Source organism: Saimiri boliviensis, chromosome 1 (genome assembly GCF_048565385.1).
Source record: "Saimiri boliviensis isolate mSaiBol1 chromosome 1, mSaiBol1.pri, whole genome shotgun sequence".
NCBI lineage: Eukaryota > Metazoa > Chordata > Mammalia > Primates > Cebidae > Saimiri > Saimiri boliviensis.
Window position 1 is genome coordinate 25346163 of NC_133449.1, and position 20140 is coordinate 25366302.

Here is a 20140-nt window from a genome sequence, read left to right on the forward strand (position 1 = left end):
ATTCCAATCACAGTCATTCAAGTATTTTAAGACTTCATGAAACCCTGAAGTCTATTCCTTTCCAAATTATTTTTGGTTTCCTCACTGGCATTCCCTGATGTACCCAATCCAAAGAATGTTAATACAATAAGCTTGTACTGTCCATCCTCAAATTCACCAGTGTCCACCAGTATTTGTTATCCCAATTTCAAACCTTTAATAAACAGGTTTAAAGGACATAACATCAAACAAATAGAAAGAAAACCACTAAAGACATAGAGGAAAGAGTGTGTAGGAAAACTGTTAAACAAGTATTTTGGGGTAAGTAGGTCCCAAAATTCAACTTATTTGATTCTAGAGATATTCTCCCTTGCAATAACAAGTTACCCTAATTCCTATTTTAATCCCCAATCTCTTGTCCATTTTTTCTGTACTTCTTCCTACAAAATACAGTTGTCAAAACTTGGCCTTAAGGCGACGATGATTAATCATCTTCTCTATTCCTGGCTAAATCATACACAATCTATATTTATCCTTCAAAGCTCAATCCCTTGAACTTCAATAAAATTAAATAATAGACTCAGACTTTCAAGGTAAAAAAAAAAAAATAAAGTCATCTAAACCAGATGCTTAAATGCCCTCATGTCAAGACTACTTAATTTAATTTATTTATTTATTTATTTATTTTGAGATACAGTCTTGCTCTGTAACCCAGGCTGGCTCAACCATACGGCAGCCTTGAACTACTAAGCTCAAATGATCCTCCCACCTCACCCTCGTGAGTAGCTGAACCACACGCCTGCACTACCACGTCCAGCTAACTTTGTTTTTTTTCTTCTTTTTGGTAGAGACGGGGTCTCCCAATGTTGCCCAAGCTAGTCTCAAACTCCTGGGGTCAAGTGATCCTCCTGCTTATACTACCCAAAGTGATTATAGACATAAGCCACCACACCTGGCCTAAAGTCAATTTTAAATGTAAAAATATAAATGTATAGTCAATGTATCTACAATCTTTCATTTACATGATATAAACTTAAACATGTATCTGTAAACACCCATCCATAATCATTATTCACATATAAACTCTCAAAATGTAATACTACTTATCTTTAAAACCAAAAATAGATTTTTACCTCATACTTAACATGCATTTATAAATAGAACACACAGAACAAAACTGACCTCAACAGCACACTTAGACTGGAAAACAGTGAATTCAGAAATTATCAATTTAATAGTCTTGGTAGATTTTAGATTTAAATTTAAATCTGTGGACTCCTATACACTTTCAGTAAACATTCTTCCTTCCCTTGATCATATTACTTGCAATTCCACCAATGATCGATTTATTCAGATTAACAACTAACCTGCTTTTTAAAAAGAAATAATATAGGCCGGGCGCGGTGGCTCAAGCCTGTAATCCCAGCACTTTGGGAGGCCGAGGCGGGTGGATCACGAGGTCGAGAGATCGAGACCATCCTGGTCAACATGGTGAAACCCCATCTCTACTAAAGATACAAAACATTAGCTGGGCATGGTGGCACGTGCCTGTAATCCCAGCTACTCAGGAGGCTGAGGCAGGAGAATTGCCTGAACCCAGGAGGCGGAGGTTGCGGTGAGCCGAGACTGCGCCATTGCACTCCAGCCTGGGTAACAAGAGTGAAACTCTGTCTCAAAAAAAAAAAAAAAAAAGAAAGAAAGAAATAATATAAATGTCGCTTTTCAATCTAAAACTTTGATTTAAAAAGTAGATCTGCCTCATCCACACTTTAATGAATTTGTTTCTTCATACTGTTTTCCTCCCCAAAACATATCATCAAACAAACAGGAATAAAACCACTAAAGACATAAGAGAGAGTGTGTAGAAAAACTCTTAAACAAGAATTTTGGGGTAAGTAGGTCCCAAAATGAGTCTGGGTCAACTGAGCAGCAGATGCGCGCAGAAGAAATGAGCAGGGTGATCTAGGAATTGCCTAGAGAGGGAGGTCATAGCAATAAAAGATTCCTTGGAAATTTTTTTGTTTGCTTTATCTTACTCTTAATTATAAACCTTCCCTCTATTACTCCATTATTGTCTTCCACTAATGTCTTCTAAAAAGCATGGCTTTGTCCACGAGCAGTAACAAGTGGACATAACACTTTCAAATGAAAAAAGAAAAAAAAGGAGTCCAGTAATTCTATGCTCTATTTTTAAGTAAACAAATGAAGTAACAAAGTTCAATATTATCAGTATTATTTAGATTAACCACAAACTCTTGGTATAGGGGGTCTTAGAGAACAATCTAACTTTTCACCTAAAGAGAAATACAAAGTTCATTAAGATCCTTGTCCAATCTCCTAAGTCCTATTCAAAAGTGAGGCAGCAAAAACCACTTATATTTTAGACTCACAGATGTGGGTTCAAGTTCTACCACTAATTAGATATGTAATTTTTCACTGATTTGATGTTATCTATGAGATAATGACTCCACAGGGTTTATTTAAGATTAAACAGACCATGTGAATGGACTCCCAACTTAGTCAAGACCACTTTAACTACTGGTTTATTACAGCATCAGGCTTTTCAATCTTATGAGGAATAGGTAATAAAAAGTAGGCCAGATGTGACAGTGTACACCTGTGGTACCAACTACCATAGAAGCTACGGTGGGTGAATCACCTGAGCCCAGAAGGTTGAGGCTGCAGTGAGCTATGATAACACCACTGCACTCCTGCCTGAAACAGAGACAGAGACAGAGACACAGAAAGAGAGAGAGAGAGAGAGAGACACACACACAGAAGACTAAGAGAAACAGAATGCTTATTCATTCTACCTTTTGTAAAAGGTCATTCTACCTTTTGTTAGAATGGTGACTACTGCATATAAAGAAATACTGACTACTTTTATTTTACCTGATTAAGGTGCTAACATTTCTTTTTCTTTCTTTCCTTTTTTTTTGAGACAGAGTTTCGTTCTTCCCACCCAGGCTGGAGTGCAGTGGCGTGATCTCAGCTCACTGCAACCTCCACCTTCCTGGTTCAAACAATTCTCCTGCCTCAGCCTCCTGAGCAGCTGGGATTACAAGTGTCCACCATCACACCTGGCTAATTTTTATATTTTTAGTAGAGACAGGGTTTCACCATGTTGGCCAGGCTGGTCTCGAATTCCTGACCTCAGGTGACCCACCCACCTCGGCCTCCAGAAATGCTGGGATTACAAGTGTGAGCTACCTTGCCCCGCCAAGATACTAACATTTTTTTAAAATGGCTAGATCAAGTTCCTAACACAGTATATTTTTCAGAATTAAAAAGGTAGAGAAAAAGGTTCCCTATGAGGGTATACTGTCTGAGGTAAAAGGAGCATTAGTGAGGAAAATAAAATACTTATGAATGAATATAAAATATGGGCATGGTTCTGAAAGAATTCAGCTGAGAGAGAGAAGAAAATTCAACAGATTCAATTACGTAAACCAAAAGACAGAAATTTTGCAATTGTATACCTTTGTCCTAGTTGATATTCTTACTGATTTAGCACACAGAGCTTGGATATCTAAACACCTAACACTATTTATTACAATTTTTTCTACTTTGAACCAGAACTACCAATCTTGATGTAGCCATTTATATTGAGATTCAGAATTCTGAAGTAGTTGGCTGACCCATTAATCTTACCAATTTCTGGTATTTCCCAACGAAGAGAAGTAACTTAGTTGTGGTAGATCTTAGGAGATTATTAAATGACTTTCGTTGCGAGTTTTATGTTCCCTTAAGTCTCAAAAAAAAAAAAAAAAAAAAAGACTAGACTAGGGGAGACCAAATGGCACCACCAGTAAGTGGGAGAAGATCACAAAAAAGAGTCCAGCCCAGGAAGCCTCTTTGTCCTTGTGGTCTGAGACTACAACACCTCCTTCCCACCAGCAAGATGCTGAGCAGCCAAGTAGCTCAAGCAAAGGGGGTCAGGCCAGGAAACCCGTCTGTCCCCACAGGCTGAAGACTCCCTTTTCTCCATATCCGCAGGCATCAAGCAGCCCAGCCTGCGAAAACTCCAACCCCCTCAGACAGAAGCAACAGAGATCAAGAAGCAGCAGAGGTCAATGGGAGCCTCTGCGGCACCATATAAAACAAGCAGACCCAAATACCATTGCAAAGGCTCTGAAAAACTGTTACTGAAACCACAATCCACCAAAACAGTCCAGGACCCGCACGGTAAACCTAAGTTAAGCATGGTTACTGCCCGCCTAAGTAAGACTGGACATCCCCTTACATGATAGCAAAAATATTCAGTGTTCAATGGAAAATCACTATCTGAATGAAAGAAGACAATTAAAGGACGCCAACATTGAGACAGACGTTAAAACTATAAGAAAAATTCTGGAATAGGCCGAGTGCAGTGACTCATGCCTGTAATTCCAGCACTTTGGGAGGCCAAGGTGGGTATATCACCTGAGGTCAGAGGTTCAACACCAGCCTGACAAATATGGTGAAACCCTGTCTCTAAAGTACAAAAATTAGCTGGGCGTGGTGGCAGATGCCTGTAGTCCTAGCTCCTCAGGAGGCTTAGAGAGGAGAATTGCTTGAATCCGGGAGGCGGAGGCTGCAGTGAGCCGAGATCACGCCACTGCACTCCAGCCTGGATAACAGAGAGAGACTCATCTCAAAAAAAAATAATAATAATAAATAAATAAATAAATATTGGAACTGCTCTCATAAAAATGCTTCAAAAAGGACTTAAAATTCTCTTAAACATACAGAAAATATCAGCAAAGAACTTATAAAAAGAAATGAAATACACAGAAATGAAAAATACATTAAGAAATTTTAAAACTCACTAGATGAAATCAATAGGAGAGTGAAGATGACAGAGGATAGAATCAGTGAGCTTAAGGACAGGTCAATACAATTACCCAATGTAGGCAGACAGAAAAAATAACACTGAAAAAAAAAAATTAACAGAATCTCAAGGCACTGTGGGGTAACAACAGAAGATTCAACATTCAGAGCATCATCATTCCAGAAGGAAAAGAGAGAGCAGGGTAGAAAGATATTAAAAGAATTCATGCGCCGGGTGCGGTGGCTCAAGCCTGTAATCCCAGCACTTTGGGAGGCCGAGGCGGGCGGATCACAAGGTCAAGAGATCAAGACCATCCTGGTCAACATGGTGAAACCCCGTCTCTACTAAAAATACAAAAAATTAGCTGGGCATGGTGGCACGTGCCTGTAATCCCAGCTACTCAGGAGGCTGAGGCAGGAGAATTGCCTGAACCCAGGGGGCGGAGGTTGCGGTGAGCTGAGATCGCGCCATTGCATTCCAGCCTGGGTAACAAGAGCGAAACTCTGTCTCAAAAAAAAGGAAAAAAAAATAATTCACTGGGAGTAGTAGCTCATAACTGTAATCTCAACACTCTGGAAGGCCAAGGTGGGCGGATCACTTGAGATCAGGAGTTGAAGACCAGCCTGGCCAATGTGGTGAAACTTAATCTCCACTAAATTAGCTGGTATGGTGGCACAAACCTGTAATCCCAGCCACTAGAGAGGCTGAGACAAGAGAACCACTGGAACCTGGGAGGCAGAAGTTCCAGGGAGCAGAGATCATACCACTGCACTGCAGCCTGAGTCAGAGTGAGACTCTGTCTCAAAACAACAACAAGACAACAACAACAACAACAACGAGAGAATTCAAAGAATTAACAGCTGAAAACATCTCTTATTTGGCTAAAGACATATACGTAGGTTGGGCACAATGGCACATGCCTATAATCCCAGCACTTTGGGTGGACAAGGCAGGCAAATTGCTTGAGCTCAGGCGTTGCTTGAGACTAGGCTGGGCAACATGGTGAACTCCTGCCTCTATAGAAAATACAAAAATTAGTTGGGTGTGGTGGTACACACCTGTAGTCTCAGCTACTCAGGAGGCTAAGGTGGGAGGATTGTTTGAGCCCAGAAGGCTGAGGCTGCAGTTAGCTGAGATCACACTACTGCACGCCAGCCTGGGCAAGAGAATGAAACCCTGTCTCAAAAACCAAAAACCTGGCCAGGAGCAATGGCTCACACCTGTAATCCCAGCACTCTGGAAGGCCAAGGCGGGACAATCAAGAGGTCAGGAAATAAAGACCATCCTGGCTAACATGGTGAAACCCCGTCTCTACTAAAAATACAAAAAAGTAGCCAGGCATGGTGGCGTGCGCCTGTAGTCCCAGCTACTCAGGGAGGCTGAGGCAGGGGAATTACCTGAACCCAGGAGGCGCAAGTTGCAGTGAGCCGAGCGAGATCATGCCACTGCACTCCAGCCTGGATGACAGAGCAACACTTGGTCTCAAAAACAAAAAACAAACAAATGAACAAACAACAACAACAAAAAACCTGAAGACGTAACAGGATTTAAAAAGAAAAAAGAAATAAACCTGCAGATTCAAGAAACACAGTGAATCTAAATAGGATAAATCTAAATAAGTCCACCAAGACTAAGTCAGTCCACTAAGATACATCATAATTAAAATTCTGAAAACTAAATCCAAAGAAAAAGTCTTGAAAGCAGTCAGAGAGAAACAACACATTACTATAGGAAACACCAATTCAGATGACAATAGATTTCTCAACTAAAACCATGTAGGCCAGAAGGAAGTGGCATGACATTTCACAAATGCTGAATGAAAAGAACTGTCAGTTGTGAATTCTGTATCTGATGAACCAGCTTCAGACTAAGTAAAACTAAAAGTAGTAGTTTACTAAAAGGAGTAGACCTATTCTTACAGAATGACTAAAGGAAGCCATTCAACAGAATGGAAATGATAAAAGAAGCAATCCTGTAGCACCAGGAAGAAAAAACAGAGAGCAGAATAAGTATATACCACAGACTATGCTTCTCATAAATTGTATAAATCACATTTGACAATCGGAACACAAATTTTAATACCATCTCATGCTCAAGAATCTAAACAGAAGTACGGTTTCCACACTTCACTTCAAGTGGTAAAATGTTATCAGTAGATGGTGACAAATCACATGGATATATTGTAATACCCAGTTGAAACAGTTAAGAAAACTATGTAAAGACATACAAATAAATACAATACTATAAATAAATCAAGGCAGAATCCTAAAATACGATCCATGGGGAAGTCAAGAAAAAGAAACAGAGGAATGAGAAATAGAGGAAGCAAACAGAAACAAAAAAATGGCAGACAAACTCACCTATCAATAATTACTTTAAATATATGTGGTGTAAATACACAAATCAAAAGGCAAGGATTGGCAGCGTGGGCCAAAAAAACCTCTAAACTCTATGCAGTTTACAAGAAATTCATTTAGTTTCAAGGTGTCTTTCATATTAAACATGCACTTACCACACAACCCAGCAACAGCATTTTCTGCACATTTATCCCAGAGAATGGAAAATGTATGCCCATACAAAAACATTTACACAGATGTTCATAGAAGTTTTATTTTTAATAGCCAAAACCTGGAAACAATTCAGATATTATTCAATGGATAAAAAGTTAGAAACTGGTATATCCATGCCAAAGAATACTACTCAGCAATAAAAAAGAATCAACTATGGACACGATAACTTGGAAGACTCTCCAGAGACATACCATGAGTGGGGGTTGCAGGGGAGCCAATCCCAGATGGTTACATATTGTATGATTCCATTAAACTCTTGAAATGACAGAATTATAGAAATGTAGGACAGACTAGGATCAAGAATGTGGGCTAGAGGAGGTCCTAGGGAAGTACATGTGATTCTAAAAGGAGAACAATATGTTGAAAGTATTCTGTATCTTGATTGTGGTGGTGGGTACATGTGTCTATACACATGATAAAAATCACCTAGCCCCCACCTTAAAAATAAAATAAAATAAACGAAACCCCATCTTAAAAAAAAAAAATCACCTAGCACCCCACACACATACATATGTCTAGGTACCAGTAAAACCAGGTGGATTATATCAGAAACAATATTCTGGCTGTGATACTGCACTATGGTTTCATACAATGCTACCTTTAGGAGAATCTGCATAATAGGTTACTTCTTACAACTGCTTATGGCTTACATTTTTCGGTTATACTCTAATTTTCTATAGTGAGCAACGGACATCTATTGTTTCTGCCTGGCCAATATCCATTCCCTCTTCTTCCGTAAAGAATGCTCAATTTTGGTTGGGCATGGTGCCTCATGCCTATAATCCCAGCACCTTGGAAGGCTGTGGCAAGCAGATCACTTGAGGACAGGAGTTCAAGACCAGCCTGACCAACATAGTGAAAACCTGTCTTTACTAAAAATACAGAAAATTAGCTGCGTGTGGTGGTGTGCACCTGTAATCCAAGTTACTTGGGTGGCTGAAGCCGGAAAATTGCTTGAACCCAGGAGGCAGAGGTTGCAGTGAGCCGAGATTGTACCACTGCACTCCTGTCTGGTCAAGAGAGTAAGAAAGACTCTGCCTTTAGAAAAAAAAAAAAAAATGCTTACTTTTGCTTTGGGAAACTATGTCCTACTCTACTGGAAGCAGTCTTGGTAAGACTGTCCCTCAAGACGTCTTACCATCCCTAGGCACTGGGCCAACCAAGTTCACTCTTCCTTAAAGTTTAACTTTGAGCAGAGTAGACAATGACTAATTTAGCCCAGCTGGAATGTCTTGATGAGACTAGGTATTAGTTCTATCCACCTGATCTATGAAGCTGCCTTCCTTCTCCTAATTTCAGAGCCTGTTTCTTGCCTTTCAGTCTAAGTCTTGCCTTTATCTCCACATTCTCCAAATAAACCTCATTTTGCTTAAGTTATTCACATTTGGTTCCTATCATCTGCACTTAACCCAATCAATGGCTGGGTATGGTGGCTTACACTTGCAATCTCAGCACTTTGGGAGGATGAGGCGGGACTTCCTTGACTTGAGGTCAGGAAGGCGAAACCAGCCTAGCCAGCAGGGTAAAATCCCGTCTCTACTAAAAATGCAAAAATTAGCCAAGAGTGGTGGCAGATGACTGTAATCCCAGCTACTTGGGAGGCTGAGACAGGAGAATCGTTGAAATCTGGGAGGCAGAGGTTGCAGTGAGCCAAGATCGTGCCACTGCACTCCAGGGCTTGGGCGACAGAGCAAGACTCTGTCTCCAAAAAAACAAATAAGTAAATATGCTCCCTTCAAACAAACGTAACACAAAACAAAAATTTACCTAGTTTTTGATTTAATTATAATTTTAACTTGGTAAGACCTTAATTAAACTTTCATCCACAAACTCTTGCTTACAATAAATAGGTTCTTACAAATGAACTTAATGAACTACAGAGTTAACTAGAGTTAAAAAGACTAATTAAACTCTAACTGTAACTCAAGCATGCCATGTCCACATAACATTAAAATACATGGACATGACTGTGGCCTCAAGTCTCACAGGCAAATTAGACAATAATATAACACGGGAGCTGCTATGGCGGAGACAAATCTAAAAGGCCATGCCCACACACAAAAGGCCAATTCAGTAAAGTATCCAGACTATGATGTTTAACCCATTTTGCCCTGGCTTTAAGTATCATGGCCCTAAAGGATTTACCAATTTCTTTTTTCTTTTTTTTTGTTTGAGATGGAGTCTTGCTCTGTTGTGCAGGCTGGGTGCAGCGGCTTGATCTCGGCTCACTGCAACCTCTACTTCCCGGGTTCAAGCAATTCTGTCTCAGCCTCCTGAGTAGCTGGGACTACAGGTGCCCAACACCATGCCTAGTTACTTTTTGTATTTTTTTAGCAGGGATGAAGTTTCACCATATTGGTCAGGCTGGTCTCGAACTCCTGAGCTCAGGTGATCTGCCCACCTCAGCCTCCCAAAGTATTTGAATTACAGGCGTGAGCCATCGCGCCTGGCTGATTTACCAATATTTTATCTAAATTAGAGCATAAACATACATTTTCAATCTTACAGCCATAAAGCAAATGTTAACATACATGTTTCCAGTCTATTAAATATTTTATTTATTTTTTCTTATTTTTTTTTTCTTTTTAGAGATGGAGTTTCACCATGTTTGTCAGGCTAGTCTCGAACTCCTGACCCCAGGTGATCCACCCATCTCGGCCTCCCAAAGTGCTGGGGTTACAGGCGTGAGCCACCAGGCACGACCTAAAATTTTCATTACTAATCTGCAAAACACTTAGTATTCCAATGCTATTATAAGTCAAATGTTGATTTTAATAAATGTTAATGAAGACTGGATTTCTAAACTTATGATCAATGATTACAAACTGCAAGAACCAAAAAAAGCACACTTAATGAATTAACATTAACATAATAATAAATATTAGTTTCTGGACAATTATTTAAAGAGTAAAACTCATGCATCCAAAGGTAAGTTCAATTAAATTTACAAAAGTGTGCTTTATAATTGCATAATACTTCTTTAGAATAAAGTAATACTTCTTACCTTCTGGAGTTGGAATGCAGTGCAGCAAAATGAAAGAAGGGAAAAAAAAAGCTTTTAATCGTTTTTTATTTTTCTTACTCCCAGCAATATCCACAATTCCCCCAATTAGCAACCCCCTCATTATGCTACATAAAACATTAATTTCTTCATTAAAATTTAAAAGTTAGCAAAAAATAATATCAAAATATATCTAAAAATATACAAATTTAGCTAAAAAGTCTAAACTTCAGAAAACAGTTGCAGTAATTTGATTCTGTAACAGAGTAAAACTGTTAGGGCAATTTACAGTTAAATGTGTATACAATGAATACTTCCCATTCTTTAATATTCTTCCCATGCATTTCAATATCAAGGAGCCATCATAAAGCCATCAGCTATGGACTTAAGGTTTATGAGCTTCCCTGTGACCCAAAATAGAGTTCTTGAGGATGTGAATTACAATGGATAAGAATACTCTTTTCTGTCAAGACCCAAGCACTTTGTTGTCATTTTTTCATTATTAATCCTTCTTGACATCCCTACCAGGTTTGTGAACCTCAAAGCAGATTGCAACTAATAGATAGGGAAGATGGCTGGGCACAGTGGCGCATGCCCAGGCCAAAGCAGGAGAATTGCTTGAGCCCAAGAGTCCAAGATCAGCCTGAGCAACATAGTGAGACCCCATCTCTACAAAGAATATTTTAAAGATGTTTAAAAAGAAGAAGAGGAGGAAGATGCAGGCTTAACCATGAAGGTATCAGCCAACCTTAGACATAGTATCAATACAATGAATAATGTTCTTCATTCTAAAACTAAGCTTTTTCTAATGAAATCCTAGCAAATAATCGATCTACTCTGCAGGGGTAAGGATTTCCACTGGAAAGTCACAGAGAACATTGACTTTATTTCCCTTGCTATAAAGTTTGCATGTGGAGAGATGGGGAAAAAATAGGTGCTCTGATTGGTTTTTGTATAAAGTAAGCTAAAACATATAACCTTAAATATTGTAGGAAAGAGATTATTTTCTTCATAGACAAATTGGTACTGATCAGATGTCATTAGGACTCCCCCAAAGAGGTAAAATCTCAATCTCTAAAACGTTTACTGAGCATGATCTTTGCTGGGTGGTTCCCAGAGTTCTTTACAATCTAGGCAGTTGGCCACATGCATTCATTAGCTTTATAACTTACATATATTCATCTTATATGTAATATATGTGTGAAAGATTCAAACTCATCAAAATTACTAATTATATATCATGAACCCTTGGGATCACTCACAAATGATTTAATTCAGAAAATGCCGAATTCATGGATGATAAATTCATGAACAAATAATCTTCCTAATTTATTTTGCCTCTTCTATTCATGAATGGAAAGACAAGAAAAACTATTCAGAGAATAGGATCTCAAGAACTGAATACTTTATTATTTTTCTCTTCTTTCCTAAAAACTCTGTTTCTCTATTAGCTGATACAAGAAGAGTCAAGATAATACAGCTAACAAAATGAGCAAAGCAGGTTAAGGAAACTCCAAAGGCAGGGAGGGGGGAAAGCACTAAAGGTAATAGCTACTTTAGAAGGAAGGCATTAACTCCTACACTTAATGCTATAAAAGCACATCTGTCAACACCAATGGCAGCCACAGGGAGGGGAAAAACCTATTGTATATCTAGCCTAAGAGTAGAAGTGGTAATGAGTAACAGTAAAGAATTAACAGGCATAGTTTCAAAGAGTATTCAGGGTGCGTATTCTGTCAACGGTGTGTATGCTTAATGTGTAGAGTTAATTGTTTTATTCTTTATAACAAGCCAAATTATCCAAATTGCACACAACTAGTCTCAAGTTATCTGTGAGATATATACTGACATATTCATATGATAAAATGACTGCAATTTATTTCAGAACACCCAAGGTGTAAAGACTATTTATAGTTTTTAACGGAGGATGTATACTTTTTAGTTTAGAATTTTCCAAAAGTAAAATTTTATATTTTAAAAAAGTGTCCTTAGGCCAAGTGTTGTGGCTTACACCTATAAGCCCAGCAGTTTAGGAGGCCAAGGTGGGAGGATCCCTTAAGCCCAGGAGTCTGAGACAAGCCTGGGCAACACAGAGACCTTGTCTCCACCCAAAATTTAAAAATTAGCCAGGAATGGTGGTGTGTGCCTGTGGTACCAGCTGCTAGAGAGGCTAAGGTGGGAGAATCACTTGAGGCTGCAGTGAACTGTGATTGGAAAAAATAAAAAAAGAGGCAGTCAGGTACAGTGGCTAATGACTGTAAACTTTGGGAGGCCAAAGCAAGAGGACCACTTGAGTCCAAGAGTTCAAGACCAGCCTGAGCAACATGGCAAAACCCCATCTCTACAAAAAATACAAAACATTAGCCAAGCATGACGGCATATGCCTGTGATACCAGCTACTTAGGAAGTCAAAGCTGCAGTGAGCCATGATTGTGCCACTGCACTCTAGTCTGGGTTACAGTGAGACCCTGTCTCAAAGAAAAAAAAAAGACAAAAAGAAAGAAGTTACATTCACTCATGTGTTTAGCTGTACCTGTGTATTTTCATATATTACATAAATATGCAGTAGCTAGTATTTATTCCCCAAAAGGTTGGACAGGTTCCCCAGCAAAGGGCTTTACAGCAAAGCTCTTCTAGTACCTAGCAGGCAGTTTTCCTGTGGCCACCTCAGGCTACAGCACCAATGAACTTTGTCATCCACTGAACCAGAGCCCTGCTTCCTCTTTACCTTTGAATAGTTAATCCCTGGTTAATCTGTTAATAACTTCCAGCTGATAACGATCCTGTTCAAATTACTGTGTAGTTTCTGGTCTTCTGATCAGACCCTAAGAACTCTAGAACTGTATATAGCTCAGAGGCTTATAGAGAACATTTAAATAAACTATCAATGCCCAAAATCTCAGAAACAGTTCCATGAAGCTGTGTGGGAGTGGCTATGGGAGCATATTCGGGAGGCTGCCGTTTGAATCACCTCTGACACTTCCTGACCAATGGCATAGTTTATAATGACAAGAAGAAATATGGGCTCGAGTTGGGAGAAACTTAAAAACAAACTGGGGCACTAGGTGTTCTTTGTTTCTCTGCAAACTGTAAAATCAACATCATCAGACAAAAAGGAAAGCGCTTTTTTAAAGGGCTATTTTATATCCCGATGGCTAATGACAGCCATTTTGCCATAAATGTTACTTCGATTCAAGGTAACATAGAATTCTGAATTGTTTCCCTTAGAGAGTAACTGAAGTATACCATCAAAATGTACACAAGTGGACACATCTCTCTGAATCCTTGGTTTTATTTCTAGTGTCTCAGAGGGAAACAAAATACCTAACCATTCCTTGAATATTTAGATCATACAAACGCACAGTATAATCCAGAATCAACACACGAGATACAATAATGAGAATATGGGCTCTTTTTTTAAGAGATGGGGTTTCACAGGGTTAGCCGGCATGATCTCGATCTCCTGACCTGGTGATCTGCCCGCTTTGGCCTCCCAAAGTGCTGGGATCACAGCCAGAATACGGGTTGTTTAACTAAACAAACCCAATAAACAAAATCTCTACCCAATATATAGATTGATTTTTTTTTTTTGGAGACAGTCTTGCTCTGTTGCCAGGCGCCAAGCTGGAGTGCAGTGGTGCAATCTTGGCTCACTGCAACCTCCACCTCCCAGGTTAAAGCAATTCTCCTGCCTCAGCTCCCAAGTAGCTGGGACTACAGGTGCGCGCCACCATGCCCAGCAAATTTTTGTACTTTAAAATACAAACCCCAAAGTGTTGGGGTTACAGGTGTGAACCACCATGCCCAGCCTAAACTATCTTTAAAATTAGTGCATTAATGCATAAAATAATAATAATGGAATACACAAAGTCATAGGTAATGGTGAGGGGGAAAATTTAAGTACCTTTTTCTTCCTGTATTTTCTAAAATGCTGCTATGCTTTATAGTTATAAACAAGCATTTAATTTAAAGATTGTAATTTTTTTTTAAAAAAAAAAAGGAATTCATGTTTCTGATTAATTCTGAGAATTCCATACGTTGGATAAATGGTTGTCAATCTTACCACCTAACTTCTTAAAGGGGTTAGTAGCTGAAGCTTTCTCAGCTAGGAGCTAACCACTTCTTTTTAAATATTTTATTGGTTGATTGCAGTAAAACCCACATAACATAAAAGTTACCATTTTAACCATTTATAATCAGTAGCATTAAGTAAATTCACAACATTGTCACCATCATCCATTTTCAGAACTTGTCTACGTCTCTAACAGAAATTCTGTCCTCATTCAATAGTAACTCACTTTCTACGAATTTACCTATTCTAGGTATTTCATTTAAGTAGAGTCATATATTTGTACTTTTGGGTCTGATTACTTCATTTAGCATAACATTTTCAAGGTTCATCCATACTGTAGCAAGTATCAGAATTTTCTATCTTCTTAAGACTGAATAATATTCCTTGTATGCATATAACTTATTTTGTTTATTCATTAATATGTTCATAAATATTTCAGTTGTTACCACTTAATTTTAAAATCAAACAAAAATGGTATTGAATAATCTATGCAAAATTCTTCCAAATGTGGGAGCCAAAGGAAAAATATAAAGGGAGAAGAACTCCAAGTCACGTATTGAGGTCTGAGGAATGAAAATAAAACAATTAGTCACACACCTTTGAGAAGCATAGTATGTGTTTCATTCTGTAATCTTTCTAAAAAACTTTTAAGAATATACTACTACCAGCTGGGCACAGTGGCTCACGCCTGTAATCCCAGCACTTTGGGAGGCCAAGACATGAGGATCGCTTGAGCCTAAGAGTTTGAGACCAGTGTGGGCAACATGGTGAAACCCTTGTCTCTACAAAAAACACAAATAAAAGCTGGGAGTGGTGGTACATGTACCTCTCATCCCAGCTACTCAGGAGGCTGAGGTCATGAGATTGCTTGATCCCAAAAAATGAGGCTGCAGTGAGCCAAGGTCACGCCAGTGCACTCCAGCCTCGGTGACAGAGTGAGACCCTGTCTCAGAAGAAAAAAAAAAAGACTACCATTTGACACATCACTGCAGGAAGAGAATAATCTATAACTACATATGAAAATGATCTTCCAGGCTGGGCGCGGTGGCTCATGCCTGTAATCCCAGCATTTTGAGAGGCCAAGGCGGGTGGATCACCTGAGGTCAGGAGTTCAAGACCAGTCTGACCAATACGGTGAAACTCCATCTCTATTTAAAAAAAAATAAAAGAAAAAAGTAAAATATGAAAGAAAATGATCTTCCAACCAATAATACCTCATATATTCATTAACAAGTAGGTTTGAAATACTATGGACCATATTTATGAACCATATGCTGAGGGGTGAGGGAAAGATAATGTCACTGCCTCTGGAGCTAGCTTAATGTAAGGTACTGAGAAATTATATGTTTTTTTACAGTTACAAAAATGTATAATTTCAAACCTTAGTGGTCTGAAGAACACAGAACACGCTGGGCGCAGTGGCTCACACCTGTAATCCCAGCACTTTGGGAGGCCAAGGACGGCGGACCATTTGAGGTCAAGAGTTCAAGACAAGCCTGGCCAACACGGTGAAACCCTGTCTCTACTAAAAATACAGAAATTAGCCAGTCGTGGTGGCACATGCCTGTAGTCCCAGCTACTTAAGAGGCTATGGCAGGAGAATGCCTGAACCCGGGAGGCAGAGGTTGCAGTGAGCCAAGATAGCGCCATTGCACTCTAGCCTAGGCTACAAGACCAAAACTCTGAATCAAAAGAAAAAGAAAAAAACACAAAACACTACAACAAACTAAAATAGGTAGATATGATCAAGACCACTAAGTCAGACAAAATTCTCTCTGAAAAAGAGGTACCCAAATGGAGACCCAAAAGACTTAACTGTCACATAGCTGAGTGAAAGCACATCCCCTACTAAGGGTGGTCAGCATGTACAGAAGCTGAGAGGGAAAGTAGCTTCCTTATACATGTGGGAGTTAACAAAACAGAAATGATATTTAAAGCTATGGGAATGGAAATAAAAACTGCATTTAAATTGGAGAGAAGGTTATTAGCACAAACACTGAGAAAGAAAGCTTAAAGAGGAAGGAAGGTAGAAAACTTCATAGTGTCTCTTAAGTTTCAAGAAGGAAGTAATATAATAGCCTCCTATGTTAAATAATTCTAAGACGCAGGAGAGGCAAGAAGTAAAAATCCTGTAGATTTGGCAAAATCAAAGTTACTGGTGACGTAGAAAGAACTGCTTTGTAGTCCCATAACTGCATAACCACAATATACTTTAACCAGGAAAAGCTACTTTAAATTGTCACCAAGTGAACCAGAAGCTATCTGATGATCCACATACTTGACTACCTTTTTTTAAAAAAACTCTTCATTTTTTCCTGTGGTTGTTTTGTTTTGTTTACTAATCTTTATTTACTATTCCTGCTTGCTCCCTGGAAATAAGCATGGTAAGTTTAAAGTCCCAGAGGCTTACTATGTTAGAGCTGGATGATACTGACATTTAGACCTCCTGATCTCACATGATCTGCCTGCTTCGGCCTCCCAAGGTGCTGTAATTACAGGTGTGAGCCACTGCATCCAGCCCACAAATGGTATTTTTAAAAGTGAATTCTTCAGACGTATTTTTTGAGATGGAATCTCGCTCTGTTGCCCAGGATGGGGTGCAGTGGCACAATCTCAGCTAACTGCAATTCCTACCTCCTGGGTTCCAGCTATTCTCCTGCATCAGACACCCAAGTAGCTGGGATTACAGGCGCATGCCACCATGCCTGGCTGATTTTTTTTTTTTTTTTTTTTTTTTTTTAAGAGACGGGGTTTTACCATGGTGGCTAGGCTGGTCTCAAACTCCTGACCTCAGGTGATCCACCTACCTCAGCCTCCCAAAGTGCTGGGACTACAGGCATGACACACTGTGCCCAGCCTTCAAAATGCATTTTAATGTTTTAATTTTAAGATAGGTACACTCAATTTTTCAGGGATGTGTTATATAAAGTAAGATAGACTAATTTATAATTTACTTTTTCATATCCATGAAGCAAACCTAATTTATTTCAGCCTACTTGTTTCACTATAAATCAAATCAAAAAAAATTTAAACTGCTTTAGAGAGAGCCAATTTTAAAACTCTATTAGAATTTCATGTCAAAGAAAAGAAAACGAGTGCTCATAGTCCCAGCTTCAGAAGGCAGAGATGGGAGAATTACTTTAGGCCAGGAGTTAAAGGCTGTAGTACACCATGATCATGGCTGTCAACAGCCACTGCACTCCAGGCTGGGTAATATAATGAGACTCCATTTCTTTTTTTCTTTTTTTTTTTTTTCTTTGAGACAGAGTCTTGCTCTGTTGCCACGATGCAGTGCAGTGGCTCAATCTCAGTTCACCACAACCTCTGCCTCCCTGGTTCAAGCAATTCTCCTGCCTCAGCCTCTCGAGAAGCTGGAATTACAGGCATGCACCATCATGACCAGCTAATTTTTGTATTTTTAGTAGCAACGAGGTTTCACCATGTTGGCCAGGATGGTCTCCAACTCGTGACCTCGTGATCTGCCCACCCTGGCCTCCTAAAGTGCTGGGATGAGCCACTACACACAGCCAGAGACTCTATCTCTTAAAAAAACAAAAATAAAAAAGGCTAGGCATGGTAGCTCATGCCTGTAATCCCAGCACATTGGAAGGCCGAGGCAGGCAGATCACCTGAGGTCAGGAGTTCGAGACCAGCTCGACCAACATGGAGAAATCCCATCTCTTCTAAAAATACAAAATTAGCCAGGCGTGGTGGCACATGCCTGTAATCCCAGCTACTCGGGAGACTGACGCATAAGAATCGCTTCAACCTGGGAGGCAGAGGTTGTAGTCAACCAAGATCATACCACTGCACTCAGCCTAGGCAACAAGAGTGAAACTTTGTCTTAAAATAAAAAAGAAAATGAGAAATAAAATCTAGAACGTGCAATGGCCATTCATCAGGAACTATACTGTCCATTTACAAATATTTGGGCATAGCTTCCTGTTTCTCAATGGGAACACTACTGGTACCTGAGATGAAAAACTATTCAATGTGAAGCTATATCCAGCACAACACCAGACATGTAGCATTCCTGTGACCTGCCCACTAAATGACATTGTGTTCCTCTACCGCAATCACTGTATAATCAAAAACAGCCCCCCAAAATTCTGAACTCTTTCTCTGAGTGTTACACAATCCCACGCATCGCTGAAAACCACTAGTAGTTTGAAAGCACTGCAACTTTTCCTATCTTAATGAAAATCTAACATAGACTCCCAATTTTCTGTCTTAATATACAGAGCATACTTAATATAATTTCTTGAGGACAGCCTTGATTAAGAACACTGACTATTGGCCGGGTGCGGTGGCTCATGCCTGTAATCCCAGCACTTTCGGAGGCTAAGCCAGGTGGATCACCTGAGGTCAGTTCAAGACCAGCCTGGCGAACACGGTGAATCCCCGTCTCCACTAAAAATACAAAGATTAGCTGGGTGGGATGGAACATGCCTGTAATCCCAGCTACTCAGGAGGCTGAGGCAGGAGAACTGCTTGAACTGAGGAGGCAGAGGTTGCAGTGAGCTGAGATCGTGCCACTGCACCCCAGCCTGGGCGACAGAGCAAGATTCTATCGCAAAACAAAGAACACTAGCATGTATTACTGGTTTTTTTGTTTTTGTTTTGTTTTGTTTTGTTTTTTAACAAGACAGAGTCTTGCTCTGTCACCCAGGCTGGGGTGCAGTGGCACCTTCTTAGTACCCTGCAGCCTCAAACTCCTGGACTCAAGCGATCCTCCCACCTCAGCCTCCCAAAGAGCTAGGACTATAGGAACACACCACCAAATCTAGTTAATTCAATTTTTTGTAGAGATGAGGTTTCACTGTGTTGGCCAGGCTGGTCTCAAACTCCTGGCCTCGAGCAATCCTCCCATCTCAGCCTCCCAAAGAGCTAGAATTACAAGTGTGAGCCACCATGCCTAGCTTGTTACTGTAATATAATACGGTTCCTAGAAATTAAAGTGTTATCTTTAATCCTGTATTAGTGACCCAAGTCTATTATATTTGAACATGATACGATCGTTATTTGACATATAAACTGCTTTACAGTTCTTTTTCATTTTATCCTTTTTAGCCAGTGTTATTTCTTCCTAGACTATCTGTCGACCTATAGGACTCTCCCTGTACGACAATAACTTTTATCACTAATGGCCAAGTTTATTAAATCAAAAGCCTGAAATAACAGATGAAGGCTTGAAGATGGCTCCAGCCCTTCCTAAAATTTAAAGTGCATGAGCTTAAAGATAGTTATGCTTTCTAAGAATTTGATTTACTTCTGGTTTTAAAACTATGTAATGACTTAAAAAATTCCAAGGATCCAACAGCTGAGTAAATCATTAACAAATGATTAAAATTTAATAAATAATTTTCAGGACTAAAGTATACTACTATATACTACCAAATACTCTGATCAAATATTATTAATTATTACTAATAATATTTATAAATAACTCACCTGATTTCTTTTAGTCCTTCTCTCTGGATAACCTGAAGAATTTCTTTATGACTCATGGGTGTATTGGGGTATTTTTCTAAGACCTGAGAAACAAGTACATAATAATAAATTATTTCTTATTTTAAGTTCTTATAATTCTATATGTAAGTATATTTCTTATAGTTGTACCTTAATAATTATATCCAGACCATACATATACAGACTTTTCATTCCTTATATTTCAGAATAAAAGAAAAATTAACAATATATATCAGATC

At 39.2% G+C, this 20140-nt stretch overlaps 1 protein-coding gene across 3 annotated transcripts in view; it reads right to left on the reverse strand.

Annotated features, from left to right (window-relative positions):
* Window positions 1-20140, reverse strand: part of ASXL2 (ASXL transcriptional regulator 2) — a 159080-nt gene that overhangs the window by 97939 nt on the left and 41001 nt on the right. For all 3 annotated transcript variants that reach the window (XM_074395086.1, XM_074395090.1, XM_074395092.1), the window contains exon 2: window positions 19884-19966. In XM_074395086.1, the coding sequence (XP_074251187.1) occupies window positions 19884-19966 (83 nt within the window). The remainder of the gene's footprint in view (window positions 1-19883; window positions 19967-20140) is intronic.